General features: G+C 39.1%; 1 protein-coding gene across 2 annotated transcripts in view; it reads right to left on the bottom strand.

Annotated features, from left to right (window-relative positions):
• Positions 1-6,651: 6,651 nt before the first annotated feature.
• vps33b (VPS33B late endosome and lysosome associated) overlaps positions 6,652-14,863 on the bottom strand; it is a 28,429-nt gene continuing 20,217 nt past the window's right edge. For both annotated transcript variants that reach the window (XM_061975036.1, XM_072914838.1), the window contains 4 exons: positions 11,454-11,555; positions 11,304-11,379; positions 11,115-11,222; positions 6,652-7,435 (listed from right to left, as the gene is read on the bottom strand). In XM_061975036.1, coding sequence (XP_061831020.1) covers positions 7,356-7,435; positions 11,115-11,222; positions 11,304-11,379; positions 11,454-11,555 — 366 coding nt within the window. In that variant the 3' untranslated portion in view covers positions 6,652-7,355. The remainder of the gene's footprint in view (positions 7,436-11,114; positions 11,223-11,303; positions 11,380-11,453; positions 11,556-14,863) is intronic.

Genomic DNA, 14,863 nt, shown 5'->3' with positions numbered 1-14,863 from the left:
CAGTTGTTCTGCGTCTCACAAACGTACTTCTTTGTGATCCAAACACCTCAAACTTGGATTCATCCGTCCACAACACTTTTTTCCAGTCTTCCTCTGTCCAATGTCTGTGTTCTTTTGCCCATCTTAATCTTTTTCTTTCATTGGCCAGTCTCAGATATGGCTTTTTCTTTGCCACTCTGCCATGAAGCCCAGAATCCCGCAGCCGCCTCTTCACTGTAGATGTTGACACTGGTGTTTTGCGGGTACTATTTAACGAAGATGCCAGTTGGGGACCTGTGAGGCGTCTGTTTCTCAAACTAGAGACTATAATGTACTTATCTTCTTGCTCAGTTGTGCAACGCGGCCTCCCACTTCTTTTTCTACTCTGGTTAGAGCCTGTTTGTGCTGTCCTCTGAAGGGAGTAGTACACACCGTTGTAGGAAATCTTCAATTTCTTAGCAATTTCTCGCATGGAATGGCCTTCATTTCTAAGAACAAGAATAGACTGTCGAGTTTCAGATGAAAGTTCTCTTTTTCTGGCCATTTTGAGCGTTTAATTGACCCCACAAATGTGATGCTCCAGAAACTCAATCTGCTCAAAGGAAGGTCAGTTTTGTAGCTTCTGTAAAGAGCTAAACTGTTTTCAGATGTGTGAACATGATTGCACAAGGGTTTTCTAATCATCAATTAGCCTTCTGAGCCAATGAGCAAACACATTGTACCATTAGAACACTGGAGTGATAGTTGCTGGAAATGGGACTCTATACACCTATGTAGATATTGCACCAAAAACCAGACATTTACAGCTAGAATAGTCATTTACCACATTAGCAATGTATAGAGTGTATTTCTTTGAAGTTAAGACTAGTTTAAAGTTATCTTCATTGAAAAGTACAGTGCTTTTCCTTCAAAAATAAGAACATTTCAATGTGACCCCAAACTTTTGAACGGTAGTGTATGCGTATAATGCTTTATATCCTATGTGTTCTGAGTGCAATCCTAAAATATCTTCCACTACTAACCAACCTTCTCTTTCACTAACTTATTTCCTAGTATTTCCCTTTCTCTATTGTATTTCCTACAATGTATTAAAACATGTCTTACACTTATATCTGATGACAATAGTCATGTATTATGTTTCATTATCAACTTATTTCCATTTCTCTATTGTATTTCCTACAATGTATTCAAAAAAATCCTACACTTACATCTGATCATGTATTATGTTCCCTATCAATGTCAATGAACTATTTAGATATGTCATTCTAGTAATAATGTCTTCTTATTCCTCCTCTCATTACATCTACTCTCCCCTGGACTTTGTAATACTCCCTGCCTTTGTCGGTTGGTAGACCGGCCGTGCCAGCAACTTGAGGGTTCCAGGTTCGATCCCCGCTTCCGCCCTCCTAGTCACTGCAGTTGTGTCCTCAAACATTTCAGAGAAATTTTAAATACCAGCTTCACCAATTGAATCATAATTTTTGCGCTTAAGAAACTTCTTCTCAGTGACTAAAACAATTAATACAATACATATAAATTAAACATCAAAATTAATCAATACAATTTAAGTGAAATTAAATCAGCTTCAGACTTTTTTTGTTTGATATTATCGTTACTGCTACACGTGGTGGAAAAGTGTATTACAGCTGGCGGCCCGCGGCCCATCTATGGTTAAGAAACACTGATCTACAGGTAAAAGCCAGTAAATTAGAATATTTTGAAAAACTTGATTTATTTCAGTAATTGCATTCAAAAGGTGTAACTTGTACATTATATTTATTCATTGCACACAGACTGATGCATTCAAATGTTTATTTCATTTAATTTTGATGATTTGAAGTGGCAACAAATGAAAATCCAAAATTCCGTGTGTCACAAAATTAGAATATTACTTAAGGCTAATACAAAAAAGGGATTTTTAGAAATGTTGGCCAACTGAAAAGTATGAAAATGAAAAATATGAGCATGTACAATACTCAATACTTGGTTGGAGCTCCTTTTGCCTCAATTACTGCGTTAATGCGGCGTGGCATGGAGTCGATGAGTTTCTGGCACTGCTCAGGTGTTATGAGAGCCCAGGTTGCTCTGATAGTGGCCTTCAACTCTTCTGCGTTTTTGGGTCTGGCATTCTGCATCTTCCTTTTCACAATACCCCACAGATTTTCTATGGGGCTAAGGTCAGGGGAGTTGGCGGGCCAATTTAGAACAGAAATACCATGGTCCGTAAACCAGGCACGGGTAGATTTTGCGCTGTGTGCAGGCGCCAAGTCCTGTTGGAACTTGAAATCTCCATCTCCATAGAGCAGGTCAGCAGCAGGAAGCATGAAGTGCTCTAAAACTTGCTGGTAGACGGCTGCGTTGACCCTGGATCTCAGGAAACAGAGTGGACCGACACCAGCAGATGACATGGCACCCCAAACCATCACTGATGGTGGAAACTTTACACTAGACTTCAGGCAACGTGGATCCTGTGCCTCTCCTGTCTTCCTCCAGACTCTGGGACCTCGATTTCCAAAGGAAATGCAAAATTTGCATGGTTGGGTGATGGTTTGGGGTGCCATGTCATCTGCTGGTGTCGGTCCACTCTGTTTCCTGAGATCCAGGGTCAACGCAGCCGTCTACCAGCAAGTTTTAGAGCACTTCATGCTTCCTGCTGCTGACCTGCTCTATGGAGATGGAGATTTCAAGTTCCAACAGGACTTGGCGCCTGCACACAGCGCAAAATCTACCCGTGCCTGGTTTACGGACCATGGTATTTCTGTTCTAAATTGGCCCGCCAACTCCCCTGACCTTAGCCCCATAGAAAATCTGTGGGGTATTGTGAAAAGGAAGATGCAGAATGCCAGACCCAAAAACGCAGAAGAGTTGAAGGCCACTATCAGAGCAACCTGGGCTCTCATAACACCTGAGCAGTGCCAGAAAGTCATCGACTCCATGCCACGCCGCATTAACGCAGTAATTGAGGCAAAAGGAGCTCCAACCAAGTATTGAGTATTGTACATGCTCATATTTTTCATTTTCATACTTTTCAGTTGGCCAACATTTCTAAAAATCCCTTTTTTGTATTAGCCTTAAGTAATATTCTAATTTTGTGACACACGGAATTTTGGATTTTCATTTGTTGCCACTTCAAATCATCAAAATTAAATGAAATAAACATTTGAATGCATCAGTCTGTGTGCAATGAATAAATATAATGTACAAGTTACACCTTTTGAATGCAATTACTGAAATAAATCAAGTTTTTCAAAATATTCTAATTTACTGGCTTTTACCTGTATATTGACTCCTGAAATGTGTTGACCTTTTTGATTCAAATTAAAGAATTATTGTGTAAAAAACTCTTCAAACATAAAACATTTTTATAAAACGTCATCAAGAAGAAAATGCAGCATTAATCATGTATTTAATGACACATTCGGCATACGTCATGTTATTCTTATTCTTATCCTGTTCCTGAATTGGTGACAACAAATTTGTTTCATTACTGAACTGTTTTTAAGACTGTCCCCTAGATGGCGCTATTGTCCTTTTCTTTTCATGTCTGAAAGTGTTTGGAAGAGGCAAAAATGATGTTGAACACCATAGAAATAAAAACCACAAAGGTTGGCAATAAAAGTTAAAAATAGCGTCAGACTTTGTGTGATTTCTTCTGGAGGTTAGAATATACTATATTACTTTGATTTATTTTTGTCAGAATAATTTGATCTAAGTTATCACAAAACGTTGTGTTTCAATGAGTTCCCGGCGAGCAGACAAAAGCTGTCTTTGATCTTACCAATCAAAAGGCTTGTAAAACTCCACTGTGTAGGATGGGAAGCGACATGAAGGTGTCGGTTTCTTTGATCTATTGTAATCCACAGGAAGACTTTGTCTTGACCCAAGGTCTACAAAGCGGAGACGAAGCAGGACCTGACCCCCCTCCAGGCACCTTTTCTTTGAACTGTTTTTTAACCAAAAGCGACGGCTGTTTACGACCCCCTTCCTTTAGAAACAGCTGTTGCCATGTAATCAGGGAAAGTCCAAATAAAAGAGGAAGCGTGCGACCTTTCATCAGAGCGTGGTGGGAGACTGTACAAGAATACAGCCCAGATGTTTCTCCTCAATGAGCTAAATTGAATTCTGTCTCTGTTTAATTCCTTGCTTCTTGTCTGTTTAATAGATGTCATCAGTGTTTGAACCTGACATCTTCTCAAGTAAAAAACAAACCTATTTTCAAGGTGTGGGGGTAATAAAAATGCCACATTCAGTTACATTAAAGGGAAACCTTGGATATTAAGGCCAAAGTACGTATCTATTGTGGTATGTGTGTGTGTGTGTGTGTGTGTGTGTGTCCTGCCAAAAAAAAAGCTTGGTAAAAATTTCACTTTCAAAATAGTTTACTGTGAATAAAACGTACAAAATCAGTGATTAGAATGCAAACTGTTATGACGAGAATGTTTGCAGACCAAACATTTTGCTCTAAAATCACCAACTAACACAGATTATAATCATCACCATCAAATGAAATATTTATTTATGGCTTACTTTCGTTATTCCTTTGCCAATGTCTGCGTCATGGACACTTGAAAATCCCAAAAAAACATCACACATGTCTACATAATCATTAAGGTGAGATTTATGTACCAATTAAAACATGAGGACTTTAAGAAATAATCGTGAGAAGAAAAGCAGACTTTGGCTTGTATTATGCATTTTGTAAAACTTTGTAACTTTTATATAAAAATGTTTAATACAAATAAATATAATCATTTAATCAATAAAAATATTTGTGTACACCAAGGCAATGATGCCTTTTAAGACTCTTATGAAAGTGTAGGAGAAAATGATGCTGATGAATCAACGTAAAGGACTCACTTAAATAAAAGAGTGTGCCTTGTTTCCTTAAAAAAACTTTGAAAGTGTTGTCAAATTATTGGATTGTGGTGACGCGGTTGGACCCTAAATGCAGAAAGATTTAAAACAAGGGTGTCAAAAGTGCGGCTCGGGGGCTATTTGTGGTCCGCAGCTCAAGTTTTGATAGCCTGCGACATGTTGTCGGGGAAAAAAACACCATAAATATGTAAGAAAAAAAGAGCAAAAACATGTCACGTTGGGACTAAAAAGCTAAAAATGTTGATAAAAAAATATGAAAAGTCTGCGAGGGATGTTTTGATATTTATTTGAAAATGCTACAAACGGACATTATGTATGTTATGAGTGGCCATTTGTAATATTATTTATTAGTATCAAAATATCAGCTTTTTTTTAAATTACATTCATTGTATTCTTGTTCTTTTTTCTCACATTTTATTGTTTTTTCCCTACAATGTTGTGGGCCAACAAAAGCCAAACTGCTGTCCGCACTTAATACTCGTACATTTTGTTACCTACAACACTAAGTTTAGTATTTAGACATATTTCATGTCTGTTTGCAGCATTTTTTTTACAAAAATAAAATAAAATCAAAATAGCCCCCGCATACCTTGACTTTTCGTTATGTACCACAAAACTGTGCGCCCCCCGGATTTAAAACATTGTAAAACGTACTAAAAGTGTGAGGTTCAGATGATATTCCTGAGGTTTTGTGTCTCTGGGGGCGACGAGAGGGGGTCCAAAACTGCCACATACATGTTTTTACTAAGAATACATGCAGGACAACCATTCCTTGTGCACCTACTCTATATCAGGTGTGCAAACTTTTACTTGTGCACCTACTCTATATCAGGTGTGCAAACTTTTACTTGTGCACCTACTCTATATCAGGTGTGCAAACTTTTACACTGAGGGCCACACACCGAAAAATGAAAGCATGTATACACATATATATATATACACATATATAGGCCCTGTGATGAGGTGGCGACTTGCCCAGGGTGTACCCCGCCTTCCGCCCGAATGCAGCTGAGATAGGCTCCAGCACCCCCCGCGACTCCAAAAGGGACAAGCGGTAGGAAATGGATGGATGGAACTTCCTGGTAATGATACACATTATCTCAAATAACTAAAGTGTCAAAAGTATGGATATTTTGATTTGAGAATCGATATTAAAACAGAAAGATCTTGTATCGATGGTATTGATACTTAAATAATGACTACAACAAAAAATTCTTACATTTATTCCCCTATTGCTTTTTAAAACATAAAATTGTCATAAAGAAAAATCAATATTGCAAGTAAATAAACGAAAGCAAATGAACAAGATCAACAACAGAATATGAAACACACACAAAAAATGTAGGCCTATATAATTAAAAAAACTAAAACTTTAATAGTATCAAAAGTGTGGCTTGGCCCAGAGGCCATTTTTGGCTCATTTATTTTAATTGGCCCTCAGCATATTGTAAAAATAAAATGCATTCATTAATAGTGAGATACTGTATAAGCAATTTACACCGAAATTGGTGCCTTTTGTTTGATGACACTCAAAACACACCAATATTTATGTCTTATTTTAACTCTAAATCTGATAGGACACACGTTGAACAACTCCAAATTTGTATTGGCCCATCTTAAGCAACTTTGTTTTACCCCCAATTTGAGTAACAGCACTGAAATGAGCAGGAGTGAGTTTTCAGCATAGGATTAGACCTCCACCAAGAAATCAGTGACACCTTTTTCTGTCACTCTTTGATGTCAAGAACAGGTTACTTTACTGACCTCAAAAAAGGTTTTAAAAGACAAAACAACTAGTGTAACTAAACCATTTATTAACATTGCACATCATTTGCACCTTTTTTTCCCCATACATTCCTGCCAAGTTAACATTTTTATGCATACTGTCATAGTTTAAAACTAAGGCTGCTCAATTGGCGCAATTCCATAGTACACTTGAGAAGCAGTGGTGCAGCCGTCGTACCTTAATGTTGCATGAAGCAGGCCCAAAATGATGACACTTACCATCCCCGATCATCACATAGTGGGAATAACTCAAAGGGTTGCAATTCATAATTAAAAAATAGGGGAACAAGAACAATTTTAACATTAGAATTGTTATTTTAAATGAGTGCGCAATGACAGCAACTAATTTAGGATAGCAGAACACTGTCAGGAACCGAACTTACAAGCTCTATTTGTTCCACAACTGAGCTCGTAAGTAATAACTAAAAAAAACACACTTTCCGTTCTGGTGGATGGGGAAAGGTTGAAAAACAAACACACTTGTTACTTAAATTTATACTCACAATTTAAAGCATAACAAAAAGTCCAGAGGCAGCTCATGCTTTAAAATACTTGTAAGTTTTGGTACTTCTAAGTTGAGGTATACCACTGCACATGTCCATAGTATACTTATTAAAGTGTACTGAAGGAAGTATTCTGTTTGAGATACAGCTGGCAGCTGACGACAAGCAGCAGGAATGTTTGTGATGTCCCTCAAGATGAACTGACAGACGTCTTCATACATGGTCGACAAGCAAGGCCTCCAACATTCTTGAACTGTTTGTAATTGCAGTCGTGACCACGATAAATCTATATCCTGTATCAAAAAAAAAAAAAGAATCTGTATCAAATTATGCTTGATACCTCGGTTTTCATACGGCCCACTTTTCGTAGGATGCTAAATGATTAATTTGTCATTTACAAGCATTTTACATTCTTTACTGCATGTAAAACTATCATGTTTCTATCTGCATGTAAAACTATAATTTTTCTAAATAAAATGTTCTTTATTTTACTATTTGGGCTGGGGTCTGGAACAGATGAATATAATTTATTAGGGGTGAGAAAAAATATAGATACGGCAATACATCACAATGCTTTTTGTAATATCAGTTTTCAATGTCCTATTTTTTATTTTATTTTTGAAAATCATCCTCTGGGCCAATTGGAACTCAAGAACGATTTTTGCACCTTCACTCTGCAAAGTGCCGCTGTGCAGGGTTATTGGTGAGCAAGGCAGTACAAAAAGTTGACAGTTCAGAAGTAGAGGGCATCTTTTTGACATTTAAAAAGGTAGATTGCATTTCTTTTAATTATTTGGCCCATCACCCAGAATCCTTATGTTGGACAAAGCACACATACAGGTAAAAGCCAGTAAATTAGAATATTTTGAAAAACTTGATTTATTTCAGTAATTGCATTCAAAAGGTGTAACTTGTACATTATATTTATTCATTGCACACAGACTGATGCATTCAAATGTTTATTTCATTTAATTTTGATGATTTGAAGTGGCAACAAATGAAAATCCAAAATTCCGTGTGTCACAAAATTAGAATATTACTTAAGGCTAATACAAAAAAGGGATTTTTAGAAATGTTGGCCAACTGAAAAGTATGAAAATGAAAAATATGAGCATGTACAATACTCAATACTTGGTTGGAGCTCCTTCTGCCTCAATTACTGCGTTAATGCGGCGTGGCATGGAGTCGATGAGTTTCTGGCACTGCTCAGGTGTTATGAGAGCCCAGGTTGCTCTGATAGTGGCCTTCAACTCTTCTGCGTTTTTGGGTCTGGCATTCTGCATCTTCCTTTTCACAATACCCCACAGATTTTCTATGGGGCTAAGGTCAGGGGAGTTGGCGGGCCAATTTAGAACAGAAATACCATGGTCCGTAAACCAGGCACGGGTAGATTTTGCGCTGTGTGCAGGCGGCAAGTCCTGTTGGAACTTGAAATCTCCATCTCCATAGAGCAGGTCAGCAGCAGGAAGCATGAAGTGCTCTAAAACTTGCTGGTAGACGGCTGCGTTGACCCTGGATCTCAGGAAACAGAGTGGACCGACACCAGCAGATGACATGGCACCCCAAACCATCACCCAACCATGCAAATTTTGCATTTCCTTTTGAAATCGAGGTCCCAGAGTCTGGAGGAAGACAGGAGAGGCACAGGATCCACGTTGCCTGAAGTCTAGTGTAAAGTTTTCACCATCAGTGATGGTTTGGGGTGCCATGTCATCTGCTGGTGTCGGTCCACTCTGTTTCCTGAGATCCAGGGTCAACGCAGCCGTCTACCAGCAAGTTTTAGAGCACTTCATGCTTCCTGCTGCTGACCTGCTCTATGGAGATGGAGATTTCAAGTTCCAACAGGACTTGGCGCCTGCACACAGCGCAAAATCTACCCGTGCCTGCTTTACGGACCATGGTATTTCTGTTCTAAATTGGCCCGCCAACTCCCCTGACCTTAGCCCCATAGAAAATCTGTGGGGTATTGTGAAAAGGAAGATGCAGAATGCCAGACCCAAAAACGCAGAAGAGTTGAAGGCCACTATCAGAGCAACCTGGGCTCTCATAACACCTGAGCAGTGCCAGAAACTCATCGACTCCATGCCACGCCGCATTAACGCAGTAATTGAGGCAAAAGGAGCTCCAACCAAGTATTGAGTATTGTACATGCTCATATTTTTCATTTTCATACTTTTCAGTTGGCCAACATTTCTAAAAATCCCTTTTTTGTATTAGCCTTAAGTAATATTCTAATTTTGTGACACACGGAATTTTGGATTTTCATTTGTTGCCACTTCAAATCATCAAAATTAAATGAAATAAACATTTGAATGCATCAGTCTGTGTGCAATGAATAAATATAATGTACAAGTTACACCTTTTGAATGCAATTACTGAAATAAATCAAGTTTTTCTAAATATTCTAATTTACTGGCTTTTACCTGTATTTCCCTTTCCTGTGCTTTCTAATTAGTGTAAAACTAAGTACTAGGCAGCTAACTATACAACTGGATTCATCTTTTCCGCTTATGAAGCCCTCTAAAAACATCTAACACTATTTATATGCAGTGACCTCCATATTAACCAATCTATAGTGACATTTGTGGGGCGGCACAGGCTAGATGGGACTTGAGGGTTCCTGGTTTGAATCCATCTTCCGCCATTACTGCCATTATGTGCTTGGGCAAGACACTTCACCCACCTGGCTTCCAGTGCCATTCACACTGGTGTATGAATATTTGGTGGTTGGAGAGGCTGTAGGAGCAAATTAGAAGTGCAAATGTACCTCACCGCCATCACCATCGTGTTGAAGGATACAGCTATCCCATCTGTCGTCATCCCAGTGAAAGCGGACATTGTAAGTGACTGTTTTACGTTATTGTATTTGAAACGTTTAGCAATATTGCTACATGATAATGCTTCAAGGCTCTGTTGCTATGTGTATTGTGAAATCAATTTAAATTACGGTAATGCTTAAAATGAAGAAAATACTGTAAATATTCCCTGTTACAACATTTTATACATTCATAGATTATGTATACAAAACATTTTTAGAGTGTTTTATAGATGGATTAGATGACTCCCCATCGCTTGCATTGTTACTTGTACTGTTTAAAAAACAAAAAAACCACTTAGAAAGCATAGAGAAAGGAAAGACATGTTTAATCCTGTCTCATGTAAGGATTGCGGAAGATTGACAAAATTCCCCCAAAAATACTTGATCCACTTTCTGTACAATTGCAATACTGTAAATGGAAATGGATCATTGGAATGAAATCGTTTTTTGACTTAGGGTCATCAATTGTACATATATACAACTTGAATATTAGGCTGCATTTTAAATTTATTAGTAAACTATGTGAGTAATCGCTATATATCGCCGTATCACAGTACTGTATCGAATGGCGACTCGAGTATCGTGATATGTATCGTATTGTGAACTCATTGCCCAGGCCCAACCCTAGATTTATGTTGTTTTTAATGGGAAAATGTATTCTGTTTTTAAAGCATTTCATACATATTGGAACGTAATATTCATGAAAACAGAGGTACAACGTTTTACTGTGACTGCTGATTGTGCGACTATTCCACCGCCAGAGGAGTTAGCAATTTCCAGTTAATTTACTACTACTTTAGTTAAAATACTCTAAAAAATATCCAAGTGTTTTTAATAATAGCATTTTATATTAAGGGGATGTTCAAAGTGCAGCTCGGAGGCTATTTTCGGCGTGTAGCTCGTTGTATTGGCCTTAGACATATTGTAAAAATAAAATGAATGCATTATTAAGGAGATATATTATTAAATATCACATGAATTGGCTTTGTCATAAAAAGCTAATAGCATACATATTGACCTACAAAGGATTGGATTTAGCATCTTTAATCAAAATGGCTCCTGCATCCCTTATTTTTCTGTTTGTGGCCTTCCGTGGGAAAAGTTTGCCTTACATATTCAACATCACAAAGTATCAGCCTTTGGGTTGTCTTTACCTCTTTCTTTACCAAGGAACCGTAAAGCTGAAATCTCGGAGAACGTGCAACCTCCCAGGAACATGACAAGGATGACGCGTTGTGCCTCTTTTGTGGCGCCGTTGTTGCCTGACGTAAGACAGAAAACTTTCAGAGCGCTGCTATTCAAAAGCATTGCACGTGTACGGTATGTTAGCAAAGCCAAAAGACCTGTGACTACAAACTCATTCCCATTTAGCAAGCGGACAACTTCTTCAAGCCCAGTCCAACCGTCCCGCTCTAAGACCTGGGAATAACAAAAAACAGTGACAAATCACAAAATAGCGTGATCCTGTGGAATTCAATGAGAAGCTTATTTACCTGTTCAATGAGTTTGCAGCTGAGTGGGACATATGCACCACTAAAGATGTACGCCATGTCTCGTGGAACTCGCAGGTCATATTCTTCATCTGACTTTGGCACCTTTACGTAAAATATGACAGCATGCTAAGGTTATGGTATACAGCAGTGGTTCTCAAACTTGTTTCACCAAGTACCACCTCAGAAAACACTTGGCTCTCCAAGTACCACCATAATGACCAACATTAAATTACAGTATGGTCGTAAGCCGAAGTACTCATTAAAACAAGGCAGAAGTATTATTTAAAAAGTATATTAAATATTTTTGATCACTGTAACATTACACACAGTTTGAACAGTAACACTGTGTTTGAATACAAGAAAGTAAAACTTTAATCTTTACTTTAATCAAGTGATTCTTTGGCGTACCACTACATGGAGCCCACGTACCACAGTTTGAGAATCATTGGTGTAGAGTATTTGTTTCGGACATGCTGAGCAAGTTACATTGGGAAACATTGCATGATTATTATGTCTAAACAGCAGTGACGTGCGGTCATTTTTTTTCTTTCCATGTTGGCAGGTGAGGCGGGGCCTCACCTGCCATCATGGAAAGAAAAAAAATGTAAAAAGCAAAAAAAAAATTAAATTGTTATATGTATCCAGTGATTATACTATAAAGTTATTTTCCGTTTAACTTCACCAGTTTTAGATCATTTTTATTCAAAATCGCTGAATTTTCACATTTGCCGTTCAAATACTGAGAAGAGACGGTGCGGTGATCAGCAGCCAGTTGAGGCACGTCACTCAATTGTGCCTCACCATGGATTGCGGACTCGGCTAACTGCTGGCCTGCTGTGCAGTGAGACCGTATTGCTATATGAACTATATTATACATTTCCATAGTTTAGTTAGCTGAGGTATATAATGTACAGTGTATTTTGTCAACAACTGTATGTGTGTAAAGTATTTCTTGTGCTGAGCGATCATAAAACTGCTGCGAAGACGCACTGTGTGAGGCTCGCGTAATCCCGCCTCCTGGTGCCGGTTATTGCACCTCCGCCGCAGACTGCACCCCCCGACGGGAGCGCCACACCAACCAATGCCCACACCCAAACCCTCCACGTGCAAGACCGAATCCACCCAAAAAAAGTCACTTAACAAGAAGCCAAAAAGTGCAACAACAACATTGCTCGCGCCGGAGGAGCCGCGAACGACTGCAGGGACACGACATTAGGTACACCTGCAGACTGCAGCCCGGATTTCATATTTCATTCATTCACAACTCCTCCAACACGAACACCACTGTTCCCGCATTTATAAGTAAAGGTAAGACCATAATAACGTTTTTTTTTATGAAATGTGCTTTTTTGTGTGCTACAGTTTGTATGTGTAAAGTTAAAGTTAAGTTAAAGTACCAATGATTGTCACACACACACTAGGTGTGGTGAAATTTGTCCTCTGCATTTGACCCATCCCCTTGCTCACCCCCTGGGATGTGAGGGGAGCAGTGGGCAGCAGCAGCGCCACCCCTGGGAATAATTGTTGGTGATTTAACCCCCAATTCCAACCCTTGATGCTGAGTGCCAAGCAGAGAAGAATGCTGGTATGAGCTTTTAAACATAACCCGTTAACTGCTGCCAATCAAATGGTGAATAAGATACTCTTTAGGGTTCATATGTTTGTAAATCTGACTGTGATGAAGTCAGTGCCTCACCAGTCATGAACCTCACCGCACGTCACTGCTAAACAGGATTAGGAACAAGCAGAGCTTTTTATTAATGCTAACACTTCTCCACCCTTTCTCTAAGTCAAATAATTCATACATAACATATGTTATACTGCTTTTGTTGACACAATAATTCAAATGTTTTGGCATTAAAAAGTTTGCCCACTTCCTCTGTTTATGTTTCACTGTTTTTTAATGAGTGGAGAGCATGTGCGGTATCTTTCTCTTTCTCTATGCATGCGATTCCCCACCCCTTTGGCACTTAGGGGGTGTCAAAATACACAGCCTCGCAACTTTCTGCCTTTCTGATTGGTCACTTTGAACGCCTACCGTCTCCTGTCTCCTGCCATAAGAACCCTCTATTAACGCTGGAATACACTCTCGCGTCACGTAGCTTGCGTCCCCTCTGATGACGTCTCGATTCATTTATAGCTCTGCCACGGGGGTTGGAGTGTGACTCGCAATTCTCTTCCAAAACACCTGCGGGGAATGTCTCCTGAATGAGCAAGAGCAGCTGTCGTTACCAGATATTTACCATCTTGTGAAGAGTGAGCAATGTTAACCGTAACATCACCATCTTTGTTGGCACTGGAACTAATCATTCAGAAACATCCATTTACTTTTATAGAAAGTTTTACTCAAAAAAAAGTTCTTGAAGATGGGACTGTCAATCCCTAAACGAGTCGTGGCACAGGACAGGCAAATTTTCAACGGCCGTTCGGGACATGGGACAAGAGAGAGTTATGTAATTGAAAATAAACAAAACTGTTAAATAACTATTTTAACGACCTGCTGGTGTTAATGTTTAGGTTCATATGTTATTGATGTTCAAAGCTCCCATGTTCGTGACTGAAAAATGATTGACAGAGAATGAAGAAGCGTTGGAGAGGGGGGTTATAACCGATGCTGTAGTAGGGACCACTAGTCCCAGGACACTCCAACCCCTGCTGAACGTTGTGTGTGAGAGAAAAAGACAAGTGTGCACGAGAAATAATGTCAGAATTGAACCTGTTAGCACAAGATTGGCAATAAAAGTTAAAAACAGTTTTGTACTTTACGGAAATCTTTTGGGCGAAACAACACAACAAGCTGAGAAATGACACATTCAGTAATAATTTTTAGAGCGCACCGAGATATTAAGTATGCAATATCAGTTTGCATGCAATCACTGTTGCTTTATCTCGTACAATAATAATTTGTGCATTTCAAGCACAATCTCTGCTCTCCTGTGCTCAGGGACCATTATAGGCAAAACCTGACCAATCACAGCTCTGCAATCTGCGTCGCCGCTGACGCAAAGCTAGAATGTTTGGGGGATGCACGTCAAGGTCTGCGAGGGGATACACAAGGGGAGGAGCAAGACCGCAAGTTACGTGACGCGAGAGTACATACCAGGCTTTAGTGCCAAAAGGGTGGAATGTCACACGTATAGAGAAAAACACATTGTGAGTGTAAACAGAGTATGCGTCCGCACAAAATGAGTAAACGCACGCAGTGTCTTTGATACATGGGAGGATTTTGGCACTGTGCTGACGCATACATCTCCACCAAATTTGGTAAAAATTGGTCAAACTAGAGCAGTGTTTTTCAACCTTTTTTGAGCCAAGGCACATTTTTTGCGTTGAAAAAATCCGGAGGCACACCACCAGCAGAAATCATAAACTCAGTTGACAGTAAAAAGTCGTTGTCACAATTGTTGGAT

Source organism: Nerophis lumbriciformis, linkage group LG15 (genome assembly GCF_033978685.3).
Source record: "Nerophis lumbriciformis linkage group LG15, RoL_Nlum_v2.1, whole genome shotgun sequence".
Lineage (NCBI taxonomy): Eukaryota > Metazoa > Chordata > Actinopteri > Syngnathiformes > Syngnathidae > Nerophis > Nerophis lumbriciformis.
Note: the sequence above shows the minus strand (reverse complement) of the source record. Positions and strands in the feature narration are given on the sequence as shown.